Source organism: Paramormyrops kingsleyae, chromosome 1 (assembly GCF_048594095.1).
Source record: "Paramormyrops kingsleyae isolate MSU_618 chromosome 1, PKINGS_0.4, whole genome shotgun sequence".
Taxonomy (NCBI): Eukaryota; Metazoa; Chordata; class Actinopteri; order Osteoglossiformes; family Mormyridae; genus Paramormyrops; species Paramormyrops kingsleyae.
In genome coordinates, this window is record NC_132797.1 from 17,684,689 (window position 1) to 17,705,330 (window position 20,642).

Sequence of the window (20,642 nt, forward strand, 5' to 3'; positions counted from 1 at the left end):
ATTGCTACTAAAACTAATGTTATTTCATTTTAATATCAATAAAAATAAAGCCAATAGTACTCTTGACTGATGACTAGTGCATTTACGTTATGTGAAGTTATGAATGCCAAAATGTGAACACGAAAGGCATGCAAGTAACGGCAGTTTTTTTTTTTTCGTCTCGTTTGGGAGGAGGCTGTGGGAAGATTGTGGGGGGAAAATCCGCTTACTTATTAGAGCAGACTGCGTCTACATAAACCTATACATCTCACTGCACTTCGAGAGTTTTTTAAGCTTTAGATACTAGACCATAAGACGTCCTAATACTTTCACGCAGTTAAGCTCGCATGGAGAATTTTTCTGTAACGAAAGAATATTGCATTCAGACCCGGGGCTGCATAAAAGTCTTTTAATACTACTACTTCTTATCTACTACTTCTCTTCTTAAGGTGAGTGTTGCATTAAAGTCGATGTAGTTATTGTAGTAAAGTTATTGTAGATGCTGAACTTAAGCATCGTAAGTTATGGTCACATGCTGGAGGATGGGGGGAAACTGTCTATAACTATGCCTGAATTTAGAGACTGAAAGAACTTCGATAGGTTTGTATATTTGGAAACAAAAACCTAGAAGAATCCAGTTTCACTGAGATTTCTGCTTAGAGTGAAACCCTGTGTTGTGCTACGGGAACGTGAGCGGAAGCTGAAGCCTGAAATACATTAAGTGAAGCATTTAAAAACAAGACTATATATGTTTGTTGCTAAAATGCTTTGTGAATAATGCAATGTATGTATTACATTCTGGACACTAATCAGTTTTACTGGTGTTGGATTACATGTTAGGACAGCATCTAATTTTTAAAAGAGAGCACTGGACTTTATTATTTGTACAATTTAAATAGAAATTACACTACCCGTTATATTTAATTCCTACCGAATGTTTTTAAACCTGTGTTTCTGTATGCAAAATAGTTTTATCTTATCTCATCCAATCCAGTGTAGAAAAATTTATGTTATAACGAACACCTGCTATTCCTATCAGAGATGCTCTGAAATTGAAAAATTAAGTTCGTTTTTTTTAAAATTTTAATTCTGCATTTTATGACACATACTCGATTGGCACGGAGGGAAAATAAATTTGAGAGAGCATAAGGTATGCTTGGAATTTATTGCTAGTTTATTTCTGACCTTCTCAGCTTCCAGGACAGGAGAAAGGGCCGGCTTCACAGACATCTGCCCCAGTGACAGGTTTACTCTTCCAGATCAAATGAGTGCACCAAGGCTCCAGATTATTGCATGGCTGATTGTCAGGTTAATAAAGCTACCACATCAGACCGTAAAACGGATCCATTGTAATCTGAGGATCCATATACGGATCCTCTGCTCTGTGAAATGTCTACATATACCTTATAGTTGTGTGTTAGGATCTCAGGTGTTTATGATACAGTGTTACTAACTGTAATCGTTTGAATTTCACTTGGTGCATGGCTTAAGTGTTTTTGCAACCATTGAAATAAAGGTGCTAGATAAAAAGCTGATTCAATTGAATAGAATACAGGGCTATTGCGAACACTGGACTGTCTCTGTGAGGTAATATCTGAACGTCTTCAGGAAAATACAATTATGCGGAAGGTTTCAAATGTTAGAAAATTCTCATTTTAAAGTGTAGAGCAAGATGATGCAATTCATCAAATTTGCAGATATTTGCCAAGAGAAATAGACACTGATTTCAGCTCCACCGCTTGAATAAGTTGAGTAACTGCCTGAAGGAAATAAAAAACATTTGGGACAGTGTCCAGACTATTTCACAAGAAGGAAGGTTCAGAAGGACACAGCCTTGGCAGCCCAGTAAAGATGTTAAAAACATTGTGTGGAAAGAAGAGCACTATTAATGTAGAGAAGAGCAGTGTCTCTGTGTAAATGTTTGTCAGTGTGTAAGGGTGGTGGGCTTCCCCTGCTAGCTGTCATCTCTGAGTGATGTGACTGAGTCTCATCTCAGGCATGCCTCCTATCACTTATATCCAGAAATGTTGCAGGAACTCAAATGTAGGAGACAAGAAAGTTGCCAGAGGCTTGTATGGAGCTACAGTATCTATGGCATTTATGGTATTTTTTCTGGGCACAGGAATTAGTGGCATTATGTGGAACTCTCAGGAGTCAATACGATACAAGGGATTAGGGCCAGATGGATGGATGGATACTGTAACGTACTGAACAAGTGGGTCATGGAGCCCTCACTGGACACAAGCTGAGGAAGAGCAAGCTTCTTTATACTAACTGCATAAAGGAGATCTTCGGTAAATTAATTGGATCCAGCAGACATTAGGTCTAAATAAGGGGGGCATATGACCCAGCTAACTTTAGAGTTGAGGAGAACCAGAGGCGCAGAATTTTAAGGTCTGGTGTCTCTGTGGCGTCAGCCAGACTGGAACAGCCTACATCGTACACGTATCGATTTTTTCTGAAAAGTGGCTGATGATTAATCTTTACATTCAGGTCCAGCCCGAGCTGCTGTGCATGTTCCACAGTCATGGGCATGTCCTAGAGAGGCTTTGTTTTTGTGATGCTGTGGTGGGGGAGACTGGGAGGCCTGGAGAGGAAGTGCATGATGGGACTGTGGTCAAGCCTTGACTTATTTGTCTGTGTGAGTATTTGTGAATGTCCCTGTCCAGGCAGGAAAATGGGGAAAGCTGAGGCAGCAGCATGCTAGGAGAAAGAACATTGTGGATGTTCCAGAATATTGGGGAAAAACAGGAAATTGCTGTCAGCGTCAGCAAAAACACTGAACAGTTACCAGTATCAGTATCAGAATTGGACCGTGTGTAAGAAGAGAGAAAACAAGAGTGTCTGACCTGGACATTGGCGGATTTGGTGACCCAGGAGTCAATAGGTGGCTCCTGGTTTTCTGTTGCATACTTATAGAAACACTTATAATTCACTTAATGAATAAAGGACTGAAGTAACTTGCGATGCGAACTAGAACGGAAATGATTAACATGGGTTACATAATAAATCACTCCTTATGTCCATTCATCCTTATGTCCATTTATCCTTTTTCTGAAACCATTTGTCCTGTTCCTGGTCGTGGGGGGTCTGGAGCCTATCCCAGAGGCTGTGGGTTTTAGGTAGCGAACAATACAGGACAGGGTGCATGTATTAGAGAGATGGCCAACGAGCCACCTGAGACCTCGAATACCTTTCTGACACCATGTTGCATCAGTGAATTGAAGAGTAGGACACATAACACTGAGATCCTGTGCTGTGCAGCTGGAACGTGAGCAGGAGGTGATGAACCTTCCAGATACAGACATTGCTTGAACCTTAGAAGATACCACTGTGTGTGAATTACCCAGAAAAACATATATTGACTCTAGATTATATTTTGTCAGGATCTTAAAATTTCAGGGAGGGTGCCCAATTTGTCCTGCAGTGTCCACACTTGCAGGGTGAGTGCAATGGATGTAGCATTCTGTCAAGTACAGCAGAATGATTGAAACAACAACCCTGACCTATTTAAAGTCTATGTTAGTGATGCACCAATAAGGACATTTCTGGCTGATAGCAATAGCCAATTATTTAATATAATAAATTACATTACAAAAATATGAAAAAGTATTCATTTTCAGGTAAGAAAACACCAACTGTGGCATACAACAACAGTTCCAGAGCACTGTAATTTATAACTGTATACATCTTATATATTTATAACAGAGAAGGGCTGATCATCAAGTGCGATAAACTCCGGAATTTTCCAAGTAATATCTTAATATCTCGCACTCAGCTTTAAGGTAAAAACATATTTATTGGCCTTCATATACAGGGTCTGAGACAAAGCATCTGAACCTGGACCATCCATCCATCATGCCAGGTCTTCCGCCCACTGGCTCCTGAGACCTGCAGACAGCACTCTGCAGCAAACAAAAGGAAAGCAGAACAGGAACCTGGAAATTTGAAGTAGGGCTGAAACACAGAAACCAGGACACTTGCAGACAATCAAAGAACAAGACTCCAGTTGCACAGCTCACCAGCTGCAGAATGCTAGCTAGTCAGCACCCTGACTCCAGGAGCAGAACTCTAGCTAACAAGGCCCAGAAACTCAAGACGAGACATAGGCCAACAAAAACCATGGACCCTAAAACACGACACTGAGACCCAAAACCACACAGCCAGTCAACATGCTTGCAACTGACAAAAGCATGGGAGAAACATAGGATAGACTACACCAGGCCTCACAAATGAGCCTCTGACTTGAATACCACTCTGAGCCCTACACTTTAACAGCTGTAATGATGACTGTGCAGCAGCTACTGCTCCCTGCCCTATTTAAATATGGTTGAGATCTAATTACCACTGGGTCAGAGCAAGATCACAGAGCAGGCTCAGTTACTTTATTAATCGGCAACAGGTGTGACAGTATCACTCACAGTAGCAAAGTACTTACACTATACCTGTGCTACAGTAATAGGGGAGGGGGGCAAGGTCCGGTATGCAGATGTAGGCTTACTTTCTCCCACCCCCAGTAAAGCTCCCAGGCCCTGATGCCAAATTCTGTGCCTGATTGTCACAATATGATTCCAGTCTGTTCTGTGTACGTACAGGATACTTTATTAAGAATACCATACTAATGCTGGGTAGGTCCTCCCTTTGCTCTTAAAACAGGCTCAATTCGTCATGGCATGGATGGATTCCACAACATGTTGGAAACAATCCTTTGAGATTCTGGTCCATTCTGATATGATTTTATCATGCATTTTTTGCAGATTTGTCAGCTGCAAATTCATGCTGTGAATCTCCCCTTCTATCACATACCAAAGGTGTTCTGTTGGATTCAGATGACTGTGATGGCCACTGAAGAACACTGAACTCATTGTCATGTTTATGAAACCAGTTTCAGAAGACTTTTGCCTTGTGTCATGGTACATTATCGTGCTGGAAGTATCCACAGAACATAGGTAAAGAGCGGCCATTAAACAATGCACATGTTTCGCACCAGTATTGAAATAGCTGTAGCATTCAAGTGATGATCAATTGGTATTAATGGGTCCAAAGCATGCTAATAAATATTTCCCACATAATTATACCACCACCAGCAGCCTGGACTGATGACACAAGGCTGGTTAGCTCTATGGATTCATGCTGTTGATGCCAAATTCTGACCTCATCTATGTGCTCGAGATAAATCGAGATTCATTACACCAGGCTTCTTTTTTTCCAGTCTTCAGCTGTCCAGTTTTAAAATTAGATAAACTAAATTAAGTTAAATAAATGAACAAGAATTTAAGTAATCAATATCTAGGACACCTTGTCGTTGTTTTGAAGAGGGAATAGCAAAAAGCTGTAAACTCAAAGAATGAAGGGGTGTTGGTGTTTCTTATACAGGGCCTGTCCTGTGGCTACTTAGCTATTTTGGAAATGTCAGTGTCTTCATGCAGTTTACCTGCAGCTCGGTGCCTCAGTTGTTCCTAATTAGAAAATTTCAATGGGAATTAGACATTTCAGTGAGAATCACAGAGACGGTGAGTGAGTTTACCATGGACTGTTAAAATGTCAGATGAGGATTCAAGCAGTCCTGGGTAGGGGGTGGGGGTGGGGGTGGGGGTCGGGGTGGGACATGTTGCCACTTAAAAGAAAAAGGGTTTGGCAGTTTACGTGTATTTCTCTGTAAATGTACCTTAGATGTTTTTCTGCAAGTGTATGTTTGTGTATTTCTTACATGAGCATTAGAAGATCATTGCATCATATCCTACATGGGATGGCATGTGTAATGCGTCATAGACTTAACAATGGGCTTTGACATTTGTTAATTTGCTGCTCCTTTTCAAAAGACTATCTTCAGCATCACTACCTCCACACCCTGCACTCCATATTGCACTTACAATACCGAATAACACTAATTTCTCCATTAAAATATTTAAGTCGAGTAATATTTAAGATGAGTTTACTGCACGACACATAATTTGAACTGTGTTTTTAATGGCACAATATCAGACATCCCATATTAGACATTATTACATAATTTTTAATTATCTGTACCTTGGTTTTAGGGACATTGCCCATCATTGTTCAGTGTCAGGGTGCTGGTGCCTATTTCTGGGAGACTTTTAGGATGCCAGTCCATCGTAGACATAATAGGAAACTAAAAAAAATCAAGTAAGCCAACTTTATCATTGGATTGTGGGAGGCAGCCTAGGGAGAACATGCAAACCTTAAACAGACAGATCACAGTCAGGATTGCAGCCCCATAGGGCAACATGCAAACCTTAAACAGACAGATCACAGTCAGGATTGCAGCCCCATAGGGCAACATGCAAACCTTAAACAGACAGATCACAGTCAGGATTGCAGCCCCATAGGGCAACATGCAAACCTTAAACAGACAGATCACAGTCAGGATTGCAGCCCCATAGGGCAACATGCAAACCTTAAACAGACAGATCACAGTCAGGATTGCAGCCCCATAGGTGCAGGGTGACAGTGCTACCCAGTGAGCCCCAGTGCACATAGGTTCCTCCAGTTCAGCCTTGGTTTTTGGCATAGGGTCCGATAGGGAGGGTTCCTTAATGTTGCCGTGCAGATCCAATGGCCCTTTGGCAACACTTATGTGTCAAGCTGGATTTAATGCTTCTCTGTATTACACCCAAATATTGAACAGTGTGGATTAATCACTGGTATGACAAAGAGACTCATGGAGCAGAGATTTTGATTATTTAAGGGTGCTTCTCATTTGGCACATTACCTGTGGATTTGGCAAGTCCAGACTGTTACGCCCTCAGTGATTTCTCAGGACACTATGACAGCCCAAAGGAATGCTGCTGCTTCTCTGAAAGTCAGTGCTCCGCATTAGAAAATACGGTATGATTTGTAGCTTATATTTCAGACTTTGAGAACTATTGATCAGTTTAATCCTTACATGCTGTCACTGTTGCTGAAAATCCCATGTTGTAAATATAGTCTGTTTCAACACTTAAATTGAGGGTTTCTGCACCCTTTCAGCTTTGCTGGTTTGTGAGGATGACTTTGTATGTTTCTCCATCTCAAACTTTAGAAAACAGAAAGTAAAGTCAGAGTAAACAGCTCTGAACAACCAGGGAGTCATTTCCCTTTTCATTTTACATTATCTTTTGTAGTGCCCTACTTGTGTGTTTACGATGGATTAATAATAGGTCCCTAACTCCATCGAAGATGGTTGGTCTGATGCTTTAGGCTGATATGTAACTATTCAAGGCCCAGTGATTGCTCACAGGTTTTACTAAGTGTTTGCCTCAGCTCACCCACCTGCTGTACTTGGTGCAGGGACTGATTAGATTTGCCTGACACTAGTTTGTGAGTCTATCCAAGTTGTTTACTGCTGAAGTTATGAATTCATGAGTCACTGCTAAGGTGTTGCCTTTGTTTTGAGATCCAGAAATATTCTTATAGCGCATTCTGCCACCCACCATGTGTCTTTTCAACTCTGGTGCACCCAGAAAAGGCTATGGGCGAATCTGGGTGGCAGAATTGCTGGGGAAAGGCTATGAAAATGTTTATACAATGGAGTTCATGTGAACTGCAGCAGAATGCAATGGGTTTTCGAGTAGTCACTCAGTGTGTAATTATACACTGCGGAACAGTGGTGAAACAAGGAAAGGATGATGGTACAAAGATACAGAATAGATGTGGAATGATTGCAAAATGTAACAAATTTATTGTCGAATGAATGTCATTGGTTGTGGGATGTCTAGAGAGCAAATGTGAAATGGATGTGTAAGACACTGAGGAAGTAGAAGTTGTCAAAAAATCTTACAGTAAAATGTACTAAAATACACTCCTGACTCTTACATGAGAAGCCACTTTTTAAATCTACCCAAAGCTGTTCTCTCTGATCTCAGTTCCTGTACAGGCTATGTACTATAAGGCATTTTGTGACTTCTAAACCAGCTGTGTTTACACTACCATCAGATTCTTGACTCTGTCTTCATGCACACACACAGGTTTATAGTTCTATCTTTGCAGGGACTCTCCATTCATTTTTATGGGAAGAACTCTAATCGAAACATGATAACCTTAACCCCTACCCAATCCTAACCTTAACCATAAGTAACCAAACAAAATACAAGACTGTCCATTCAATTATATGGGAAAAACCCTAATCCCAACAATGACAAACTTAACCCCTACCCAGTCCTAACCCTGACAATGACTTTTTACATTTTTAGTTGTTTGCTTACATTCCGATTTTTATCAAATTGAGCTTACCCTTGTGGGGACTGGAAAAATGTCCCCACATGATAAAAAGCAACAGCTTTTTGTCACAATGTGGGAAAATCTGGGCCACAATGTAATAATTACAGAAAAGTGTATGTACACATGCACACACACACACACACACACACACTTCCTGAGAGATGGCTCTATCAGGCCAATATGAACAACCAGTTTTAGCTACTGCTGAAGTACAGACATCAGAGACTTACTGTGATAGTGCTTCTTATATTCCACAGTATATAATTTTACAAATTAAAATGAAAAACCGGGGTGCCTAAGGTGTACAGCATCCTCAAATTAATGATGACTTCCCTCAGGCGGAAGTCAATCAGTCCATGACTGCCACATGGTTATGGGGTTTGTGCCCCCTCAATAATATCTGATGCAGTCTTAATGATTTTGTTCTGGACCTGACATTGTTAAAACAATATTGTTCTTTAGAATCCGTCTGTCTTTATTATCCATCGACATTTTGCAGCTCATATCTAAGCCAATTCCCCATCTGAGTGTCCCATTTCTTCAGTCACGCTTCCTTCACAGCTTCACTTACCTGACTCCCATTAACCACGTCACTCGCTCACTCCCCCAACCTCATTCTCCCTTCCTGACCCTCACCCCCCATTAACAGCTTCAGTGCTATCTTCTGCTAATGTTTCTGAAAGCCTTTTCATTTAGAGAGAATACTCATGCTGTCCCACACAGGACATTCATGCCTCATTTTGGCTGCACATCAAACGATCAGGGAAAAGGCTGATTAAAAAACATCAATGTTTTTATTCTAGTCTTTGAGGTCAGTATCTGATGGCTACTAAGGTGTTGCAGTTTGAAATGCAGTTTTCATTACTAGATAATTTTATTTCACTGGAGCTTTCCTTCTCCTCTACATGGAAGGTTAAAAACAGCAATGTTGCTTACTGTCACTGCCAATTAGGTTAGTGTGATTATCTGCGCTGACCAATCAGGAGTGATTCTTACTGTGATTTCCTGTGTACCTCTTACCACACAATCACTTTTAAGGCCCATTGGCAGCAACACACAGAACGAGTCATAGAGAAATGTGCAGGACAACACAGACGATACAGTGTTATGGTTACAGCACAAATAAAGCTAACTGCGACCTGTGCCCAGAAATCTGTGGCACGTCAAAACACAAGGGGAAAAAAAACAACCGTAAAAACATTCAGTAATACATAACACAAAGCTAACGAACTGCATTAACCCATAGCAGACACAAATTCCAGGATGAACCACAGAAGTGATGTTTCTTACACGTTCACACTGTCCTCTCAGGTCTGAGGTCAGACTCTGAACTATTCAGTCCAGCCTGTTTGCACCCTTCAGAGTCACAGCTATCATGCAGACACAGAATGTAGCATCACACTGAGCTTTGGACTGTTGACCCTCTACTATAAACAAATACAGCAGCCCCAGTAAAACTAACGCTCAGGGTTTTCATTCCTTGATCACTTTTCTCCAGATGGCTCAAACATAGACTACAGATAATAAATCCCAACACACATGAACAGTTATATAATAAATTCGAACCGGAAGAAAAAGTTAGCAAAACCATACCTGAATATACAGGGACAGAAATAAACACTTAGGGTTAAATTAACCTACTGAATAAATACGTAGTAAATCTAGTGGTTTTATCTGACCAAGAATGGACAGAATACCACAAAAAGGAAAAGAAGATCTTCTGAGGCAGTATGAACTTTGGCCAGAAAGATGTAACTTACAGCAACCTACATTCCAAAAGAAGAGAACGTCCACCTGTTTTATGGTCCTGAAGGTAACATGAGGAAAACCAGGTTCTCGGTAGACAGGGCAGACATAGCTTAAAGCAGCGTTTTCCAACCTGGTCCTTGGGGACCCCCCCCCCCCCCCCCTTCCTCCTAGCTCCCGATGAGTACAAATGTGGACTGGGGGCCCCTGAGGAAACACTGGCTTAAAGAGATTTGCACTGGAGAGGATATTCTGACCAGCAAAAATGAAATGTAAAAGTCTGCATTAAGAATCATTTTTATCCAAGACCCTCAGCTGGATAAGTGGTTGGAAGATGGATAGACATAAATTATTCATAGGTCAGAAGACAAAAACAAAACAGAAAAAAAGAGATCTTTCTAAAATAAGCAGAGATCTTATTGTAATACCCTGCTGGGATTGGTGAAGATTAATGTTTCTAAGAGAGATGTCCGTAGGGGAAAACTAACCCCTTACCTGAGAGAAAGAGACAGAGATTAAGTATCAGAGTATATAGATTCCCATACTTGTATAGATAGATGGATGGATTAATGGATGGATAGATACTGTAGCACAAGGCGGGGCGTATGTCCCAGCATGCACCGCGTGCAGTTATAATTAGCTGTTGTTGTGTTGTTGTTAGTGTTAACTTAATGGTTACATTTCCTTATTGTTGCGCCCTTGTTTTCCCATGCCTTATGTGTACCCTGTCCGATCCTCGCGTGTGTTTATAGTTTACGTAAATCTCCCACTGTGTGTGTATCTTACAGTTCGGCGTCTGACAACCTTGTGTTTCCTGCGTGTAATTGGTTCGGTGTTTGTTGGGTGCCTGATGTAGTCCTTTTCAGGACTGCTAATAAAGAGCGTGTTCTCCCCGGCAAGTGCCTGTCTGTGTCTCTCTCTGCTCCCGCGATGCCTCGGTCCGCCCAACGCCGCAATACTTTAATAATCCCGAAGGAAATTTAGGCATCTAGTACCTCGAAAAATACAGTGGTAGAGACAGTAAGACACATGGTAATAGGATAAAATACAAGGATTGCAAATGTTGAGGGGGAAGGAACTGTACAGATAAAAGTGACTATGTGAGGATAATAGTAGTTGCTACCATATGATAGAATAAAAAAAAAAAATAGGAATGTGTAATTGAAAATTATAATATATATAGTATGTTTCTGATTGTTTGGTTAGAGACATTCACACCAGTGGCCAGCTGGAGGTCATTTTGTAGGGCTCTGACGGTGCTTGTCCTGTTCCTTCTTGCACAAAGGAGAAGATACAGGTCCTGCTGATTAGTTAAGGACCTTCTACGGCCCTGTCCAGCTCTCCTAGAGTAACTGCCTTTCTCCTGGAATTTCCTTCATACCCTTGAGAAACCTTCTTTGTAGTGGCACATATTGATGTGCCATCCTGGAGGAGCTGGACTATCTGTGCAACCTCTGTAGGGTCCAGGTACCACCTCATGCTACCATTGGTGACATTGACTGTAGCCAAATGCAAAACTAGTGAAAAAAAACAGTCAGAAAAGATGAAGAGGGAAAATGTCAATGGCCTCCATCTGGTAAACCACTCCTGTTTTGGGGGTCGTCTCATTGTTGCCGCTCTAGTGCACCTGTTGTTAATTTCATTAACACCAAAGCAGCCTGATAGATTTCTTCAGTGAAACCTCAGGTTCTTTTAGTTGAATGATGAGGCTGGTTCCTTAAGCTTAAGCAGTTTATTAAGACAGAATGAAGATGTTTCACACGGCCGGTTCAGTGTCTGTCTGTGTCTGTCTCTGCCCCCCCTGAGGGAAACAGCCCCTTTATCTATGGTCTTCATACAGACTCCCGGAGCCGGGGGGGTCAGACGGCCTTGGTGAGAGTAAGTTGTATGAGAGGCAAAGAACATGATGAGCGAGTAGCGAGGAGAGAAAGAAATATATAAATAAGAAATATGAAGGCTATAAATGAATGAACTAAATGAACATAATTAAATAACTACAATTTAACTAGGGAAATCCCTCAAGTCGAAACTGATTAACAACCCCATCTGCTGCTACACTCTGATTTAAAAGTGTTCCTTTAATTTTTTTGAGCAGTGTATATGAAATACACGTAAAGTACAGAGCATTTTCATTTTTTGCACAAGTCCCTTCAGGGGCTCTGTAATAAATTATAAAAAAAATGAGATATAGTTATATGTGTATAAATATGCACTCTATAAAATACACATACTCTGTAAAGTATGTAAACTACATATATTAAAAATGCAGAGGGAACCCAGAAGTAGCTCCTGTATATTTGCTCTGTGCATAGTTACAGTACAGAAGTCATTATCTGGTCCTTTGTCTATAAACCACTGTCTCAGCCACATATCATCCCCTGTTCCTCACTCAGCTCTGATGCATATTTGGGCATATGAATGAGAAACAGCTAACTGATGGACAGTTTACATGAGTACGAATAATGATGTTGTAATGTATCACAAGACACCCATGTAAAGCACCTTGGGGTGACTGTTGTGAAAGGCGCTATATAAACATAGATTGAATTGAGTTGGACTGAATGAATTTGGAGCCAAAGCAAGGTTCTTCTAGCTATCCAACAAGATATCAGTAACGCTTTGGAGGATGGAAGACGTTCTTGTTAGTTTTCATTGTGCTTCTGCTTCTGTTCATTTGCATATATTCTAATCCTAAATTGTGTTTCTTTTTGAGCAAATATACACATATTAGTTACTACACAGATAAATAGCTTTAAACACTTTCTTTGATTACATAAGATTGTATATCTTTTTATTCCCTTCAGCACTTCTTTTCCTGTTGTGTCACATAAATGTTTAAATATAAAAGAAGATGTAAGAGTTTATCCAAGTTGGCAATATACAAACACGTTAGTGGAACGTATTAGAGTGATTAGTCCTATGAAGGAGTGTTCCTGTCAGGATCAGCTCCTGTTGTTCCACTCTATGTCCCTTCTCCGTTTGGCCGGCAGGCTGCCTACCTGCCTACCCGCCTGCCCGCCTACCTGCCTACCTGCCTACCCACCTTTTGTTGCCCTGCCCCTTTTAGAAGTTAGATTGCTTATCCCATTTGTTTCTGGCTCCTCAAGGTCTTTTTTTGTTTGTAGTGTTTTCTGTTTCGTTAAATAAACCCCTTCTGTTCCGGTGAGCCACAACTGTGTCGTCCGCATTTCTGTTCAGCCTACATCATGTCTTGTCCTCGCACGAAACCCTTCCGGATCCATAATAGTTCCATTGTCAGGCATTCTGGCTCTCATTTAGAAATGTGACTTGTTCCTTCAGAAGTTCCTTAGTAGATCCTTACACTGTTACATATACCTCTACAATTTAGGCTCTGTATTAAGAGAAACACTTTAAGATTTACCAAAATCACCAAGTTGAAATGGCACGGTCATTTTCACTGTTTAATCGTCGAATGTCAGGGAGTGCTTTATATGTGCCCTAATGAACCACAAGCAGTGCCTATTGTTTAACTGGCCAATGATTGACCTCAGGCTGCTTGTATTTTAAAATTGCTTGAGATTTTTAATAGACTGGAATATATCCTTTCTCACTCTGATGTGAACAGAGGCATCATCTAAGTATAAAGGTTCCTTTTAAGTCCAGATTTTTGTCCTCCTAGGTTTATGTTCGTTATATAAGCAACTCAATAAAGTTTGCCTCTGGTTTACAATAAACCCAGTAAAGTTTGTGTATATCATTTCTATCCAGAGGCAACAAAACAGTGTGAATGTGAATGTGGATCGTATCTCTCCTTCACCGTTTCCTGTATTGTCTGAAAGAACGTCCCGTGTTGTAAACACCAAACAGTATAATTCTTCCTGACATCGATTTCATCTTTTGGTGCCTGTACGGCCTCTATTTAGACTACTGAAATTGGCTGGCTCAGCACCTCCATTAAGTATTTTAATTGATAAATTCTGTGATTCTATTGTGTATTTATATTAAATGAAGCAACCGTGGATTATAAAGCAAAGGACAGTGAAGATTCAAAGCCTCATTCGTGATTGTTTATGGTAGTGGATATTTGTTTGTGATCAGATATGGAAGGCTTGCAGATGTTTCCAAAATGAAGGATCCACCTCCTCTTTTGAACTCTGTTGCACACACAGTCTAGCAAAACACAGCCAAATTTACACATATGATCCTAGTCATGCTATGAAGGTTTTTGATGTTAATTAATGCATGAAATGTAAATAGAAGTGCAAGATTTCTGTTTATTTTAGTGTCTTTCATTTATGACACCAAATGTAAGCCATAGGGTTTTTTAGATTCATATTTTGGGGTTTTCTTTGTCGAGTGCCTGTCAGTTTGATAAGATAAGCAATTACCGAGTTGATTGATGTAGTTAAAGGATGGTGTTTTCCATATTTGAAGATATTGTCTTTATACCAGTATATGGTAGTTTATTTTATTACTTTGGTACTATTTATTAATTATTTTGGTATTCTTTAACCAGATACAGCTTGGTCTTGGGCCCAAGAAAAAAAACAGAAACCAATGTTACATGATTGGTAATAAAACAGAGTTAAATTTTATCACCTGTCTACTGCTTTATAACAGTTTTTGTTTGCCTTTCCTCTAGGTGTTGAAGCTTCGAAATCGATGACAAAATGACGCTCAACTTGTCTAGCTTCAATGAAACTTGGGGTTCTGGTTCCCAGCTACTGAAGGACCCCTACAAGATGATGGAGGTTATATTCATTGTCCTGGTTGCTGGATCTCTTAGCCTGGTCACCATAATTGGGAACATCCTAGTCATGCTATCTATTAAAGTTAACAGGAACCTGCAGACTGTCAACAACTACTTTCTCTTTAGTCTGGCGTGTGCAGACCTGATCATTGGCCTTTGCTCCATGAACCTGTACACAGTTTACATTGTGATTGGATACTGGCCGATGGGGCCGGTAGTGTGTGATCTGTGGCTAGCCCTGGACTACGTTGTAAGTAACGCCTCAGTCATGAATCTCCTTATCATTAGTTTTGATAGATATTTCTGTGTCACCAAGCCACTCAGCTATCCAATCAAAAGGACAACCAAAATGGCAGGCATGATGATTGCGGGAGCCTGGGTCTTGTCTTTCATCTTGTGGGCTCCAGCCATACTTTTCTGGCAGTTTATCGTTGGGGTTCGCACCGTGCCTGAGAAGGAGTGCTACATCCAGTTCTTCTCAAATGCCGCAGTCACCTTCGGCACTGCCATCGCCGCCTTCTATTTGCCTGTCATCATTATGACGTTCCTGTACTGGCAGGTCTCCCGGGCCAGCAGGAGCCGTGTGCAGAAGGACAAACAGATGCATTCGGAGGTTCTTCAGAAGGCTCTTCACAAAAAACAGACACAAAGTCACAGCAATAAACCTAACGACAACAAACTAAAAGCTGAGAACACTGACAAAAACCAGACACTGAGCACAGAAAAAGAGAACAGTGGACACAATCTGAAGCTCCCCAATGGCAATGGAACATTCACAATTGGCAGAGAGGAGCTTATTGCAGACACAGAAATGGATGGCTGTACCCCAGGAGAGGAAAGGGAGAGCTCTAATGATTCTACGTCCATTAGTCACATTGCCTCTAACCTTAAATATGAAGATGTAGCTCTGTCGAGGAGAACCTCTAAGGTTAATCCCAGCCCTCTACCTTCCTATCTGTTGGATTCAAATAGTAGCAGGTCTAAAGTTTTTAACAAGGATGGCAACTGCACGATCACCAGTGCCAGAGTAGAGATTGTCCCTGAAGTGGAACAGCAGAGCCATACGACCCAAAATATAGCGAAGAACCCCATAAATTCACCCAAAAAGAAGAAGATGACATCATCGCGGGAGAAGAAGGTCACACGGACAATCATGGCTATCCTCGTGGCATTTGTGGTCACCTGGACGCCCTACAATGTCATGGTGCTCATCAACACGTTCTGCTCCAGCTGCATCCCCATCACTATGTGGACTATTGGCTATTGGCTTTGCTATATTAACAGCACAGTAAACCCCGCCTGCTATGCCCTCTGCAATGTCACATTCAAAAAGACCTTCAAACACCTCCTCCTCTGTCAATACAAGAACAGTAGATCCGCTAGATGAGCAAAACCTTGGTTTTTAATGTGAGTCTGGCAATGTAGGAGTAGCTGGGGATGAAAGGAATTGAATGAAAAAGAAGGAAATTAAGACATTGTCTGGCAGCTGTCCGATAAGACAAAATATGAAAATATGACCACATAACTGCACTCAGATACACCTTAATACCATACAGAACTAAGTCAGAGAAACAGTGAATTCTAAATGTATATGTAAATAGATTCAACAGAAGATAAATGCAAGCAGTAATCTTCAGAAATCTAAAAGCCCTGGAATTAAAAATTTGCATTTAAAAGGAAGTAGAGAGAGACATTCACACAACATAGATTAACATAGATACTAACACACAGTTGTATGCATGGACAACAAGCAGAACTGTCACAGGGAATGCGAACACTTTAAAGTGTCAATGTGTAGTTGCACGTTTGTTGCACCCACGTGCAAGTCTCCACGCATGAGAAGACATCTTGGAGAAGCATATCGCGAGGGATTAAGCAAAGAGACAGAGGCACCAGTGCCAATATGAGGAGTAACAGGGAAAAGGACAGAAAAGTAGTAACACTGTGAAATTAACACTACACCGAAAAGTATCAGATTTCAGAGTGACATGAACTGCTCCATTAGCAATGCTGTAAGAGTTAAATAATTAAGACAATATATTATATCTGATCGCCTTATGCTTTTAAGGTGAGAAAGAGAGGACACCTATGAATCTGTCCTGTGATGAGAGTCAGTCAATAATAATACAGCTACTGTGAAGGAGCTGCACAGAATCTGCAGTGACGAGTGGGATACTAACTGGTGGCCAGGGAATGCAGACTAATGCTAAAGACACAGCTGTCCCAGTTACAGGGCAGAGGTGGGGAGAAGCCAGGACAAATAAAGGATTCTGGGAAGAAAAGTCAGTTCATCTGTTTTCTGTGTCGAACTGGCTGTCTGTTTCTACCTTGTGTGTGAAATGCTAATTATTATCAAGCCATTGTGACGCAGCTGAACAGGTCTGTCTGTGAGAAGGATATTAGATAAAAATAGAATTCCGCACTGCAAATTCAGATAAATCCGATCTAAATCTTAAAGTGTTCTTACAAGAAAAAAGGCAAATTAAGTGAAAATGCAATCAAAGTGTGTACATACTGTACAGATAATATATATATATATCAGTATTTAATGTTATTGGGAAGTTGTTTCTTAGGTTCTTTCCATGTCATGGAAATGTGATCATGTCCTTTCTACTTACTGTAATGCCTGCTAACTACTTTCTACTTACTGTAATGCTTTTTCTTCATTATTTGGAATATACAGTAGACACGTAGATACTCAGGCATGTGTTTGAAAGTATTTTTCACTTGTTATTGATAACGTTTTGTTGTACAGAATTCTGTAATTCATTAATTTTTTTCCAAAAAAAACAAACATTTGTGACATTCAGTGTTGGTATGACATCCCATTCGAAATCTATAGACATCAATGCCATGTACAGTATGTTATTGACCAGTCCATCAGCCTAGTTCGATGTTAACAATTGGCTTATGGGGCATATCAACTTAGAATGAGCGAACATATTGTATACAGCTGCACATCTAGTACAGAGAGAAAATGTAAAGAGCATTATATTACATATACACATATTAAGTATGGTGCCTCAAAGTGAGCATTAGCAATGGGATCAATCAACAGAAATGATCCTTCCATCAATCTAGACAATACACTACATGGACAAAAGTATTAGCACACCTGGCCATTACATGTAGAGGGACCTCTACTTCATCCTATTCTAAATCCTTAGGCATCGATATGGAGTCGGTCCCCCCTTTGCTCTTATAGCAGCTGCCACTCTTCTGTGAAGGCTTTCCACAAGTTTATGGAGTGCGTCTCTGGGAATTTGTGCCCATTCATCCAGAAGAGCATTCGTGAGGTCAGTCGCTGATGTTGGGCCTGACTCGCAATCTCTCTTCTAGTTCGTCCCAAAGGTGTTTGATGGGGTTGAGGTCAGGGCTCTGTGTGGGCCAGTCAAGATCTTCCACACCAAACTAACCCAACCATGTCTTTATGGATCTTGCTTTGTGCAGTGGGGCACAGTCATGCTGGAACAGAAAAGGGCTCTTCCCCAAACTGTTCACACAAAGTAGAAGCACTTTTATATGCAGTAATTTGTAAAGTAATTCAATTACTTTTGAATGAAGTAACTAGTAATTGTAACGTTAACGCTTTACTTGACAGGGTACAAATGATACAGTATTATGCCATTGCTTATGTATTAATTAACCACAAGCTAAGTCTTAGTTACATACTGATCTCATGTTAATTCATCATTAATGAATTGTGACGCATGTTTTATCTCAAGCAGTTACTATATTTGTTACTATATGTTATTTCTGTAAACCTTTGTGAACTACTGAAGGAACAAGTCATGAATAACATGTTAAATTCTGATCTCATGTTTGTTCATCATTAATGAATCATGATGCATCTTTCTTGCCAAGGAGTTACTATATTTGTTACTATATCTGTTAATTCTGTAATCCCGTGTGAACTACTAAAGGATCTACTAAGGAACTTCTGAAGGAGCAAGTAATGAATAATGCAAGTGATATACTGATCGTATGTTTGTTCATTGAAAACATGCTGAGGCTGATTGGAGTTACCAAATTGCCCGTAGGTGTGTGCGTGTGAGTGAATGGTGTGTGAGTGTGCATGGTGTGTGTGAGTGTGTCCTGTGATGGGTTGGTGCCCCATCCTGGGTTGTTCCCTGCCTTATGCCCATAGGGTCTGGACCCCCTGCAACTCTGGATAGGAGTCAGAAGAAGAATGAATGTTTGTTCATCATTAAAAATCATGATGCATGTTTTATCTCAAGTAGCAACTATATTTGTTCATGGTTTGTTTATGATCTGTACTTCAGTAGTAACTGAGTTATTACTAAATATTTGTGTTCCATCAAGTAAAGTGTTACAGTTTTAATTAATTACGAATTTTCAGTATCTTGCATAACACTGGTGGCATTTTTTATTGAAAATTCCTCTCACTACTCATTTAATGCCATAAAGGTTTCCTATATATTCTTCACCAGCATAATAAATAGCACTGAAGAGTCAACATTCTCCTGAGTGTAGTGTCTTAAGTGTTCAGCCACACTACCCAGAAGCCATTGTGTATATCAGGAAATGTTCATGCAAGAGGAAGTGAAAAAAGTAAACAGCATGTTCTGCTGTAGCCTTGAGTTTATGTTGTTATTCCAGTAATATTAATGTGTCAGTTTAAGTAAAACACATAAAACATTACACTGAGGTCTCTAAAATGGTTTAGTGAGGGCAGACTCTCCCTTCTCATCGGAAAGGAGAAATCCTCATTTCTGAGCAGTATGGCCTGTTCTGTGTTAGGAGGCTTGAGGCCAACGTCCGTTCTAAAAAACTTTGTGCCAAGTAAGCACACACAAATCTTAGGACCTGAAAACATGCAATAGCAGCTTTGAGCGCATTGAGCAGGTCTATGGTGGGGTAGCAGGAACTATGTCATCAGACAAGGCTTACTGGTTTACTCTCCTCATAAGTTGCGAGTAATGACTGAACAACGTCACTAAATTCCTTTGGGGGCAATGTATGGCTCAGCCAGATGGGACATTTTTGATATGCTGGTTCAAATCTCATGGCTGGTAGAGTGATTTCACCATTGGGCCTCCAGGGACTGTTTGACCCTGTTTTCTCAAAAAAAAATTAAAAAAAGCTAAAATCAGCTAAATAAATAAAATGTAAATGAGATTAGAGGCTGAAATGAGGTTTCTCAAAATGTTGCTGGACTTAATCAGAGCTTGAATATCTGAAGTAAGCTTGAAGCAGAGCTGCTGTTCCCTCAGATTGAGAGCAGGGAACTGTGGATGGTCCTGACATCTCATAATGATACCACCTCATTGGCACCCAAGGAAGTGCTTCCAGAAACTTCCCATTGGCCAGATCGCTGGGGACAGACTCAGGAACATACTGGAGGGATTATACTTACCAGTTGACTTGGAATCGTTTGGCAGTCATCAAGAGGGGGATAGAGTTTGTGGCATTAGACAGAAAGGCCTGGTTTTATTACTGCCGAGGATGGATCGGTTGATGGAGTGTAAAAATATTACACTCACCTTACACTTACATTATATTACCTGCTGTAGACGTTTACTTTACAGTTGAAGGATTCACTTTCTCTGTGTCAGTGTGGGCAGTGGTTAACCAAATGTTAAGCAAATATAGCAATTTCAACACTCCCTAAAAGCAAAACATACATTCCAAATAGAGCAGGACAGTTAATAAAATATTTAAAGCATCATTTTTAAATATACACAAAAAACAATCCTCTCAACAATCATCTCAAAAGAAATGCACCCTTTCCCTCAACCCAACACACCAAACATATGAAATTTAATTTAAAAACAGGAGAGAATGGTGTGTCAGTGAGTAGCATAGATACCTCAAAGGCCCAGAGTTGCGGGTGTAACTCCTGCCCTTTTCTGTTCTCACGTTTTCTCTGTGTTTCGTCCCCCAGTCCCTACACACCATACACATGCTTTTAGGTCAACTGGCATTTTCTAATTGCCCAAAGTGTGTGTAACTGTGTTCTACTCAT

The 20,642-nt window shown here is 40.5% G+C and overlaps 1 protein-coding gene across 2 annotated transcripts; it reads left to right on the forward strand.

The window, feature by feature from the left end:
* Positions 1 to 184: 184 nt before the first annotated feature.
* LOC111846991 (muscarinic acetylcholine receptor M2-like) lies at positions 185 to 19,135 on the forward strand. 2 transcript variants are annotated; one of them, XM_023817777.2, is made up of 2 exons: positions 185 to 428; positions 14,549 to 19,135. In XM_023817777.2, the coding sequence occupies exon 2, from the start codon at positions 14,577 to 14,579 to the stop codon at positions 16,041 to 16,043; it is 1,467 nt and encodes a 488-aa protein (XP_023673545.2). In that variant the 5' UTR covers positions 185 to 428; positions 14,549 to 14,576; the 3' UTR covers positions 16,044 to 19,135. The 2 variants fall into 2 exon arrangements, with proteins under 2 accessions (XP_023673545.2, XP_072567089.1); XM_072710988.1 differs by lacking the exon at positions 185 to 428 and adding an exon at positions 4,817 to 4,928.
* The last annotated feature ends 1,507 nt before the right edge of the window (positions 19,136 to 20,642 follow it).

Excerpts from the sequence above, each read along its gene's own strand:
- LOC111846991 (XM_023817777.2), top strand. The coding sequence starts at position 14,577 with ATGACGCTCAACTTGTCTAGCTTCAATGAAACTTGGGGTTCTGGTTCC.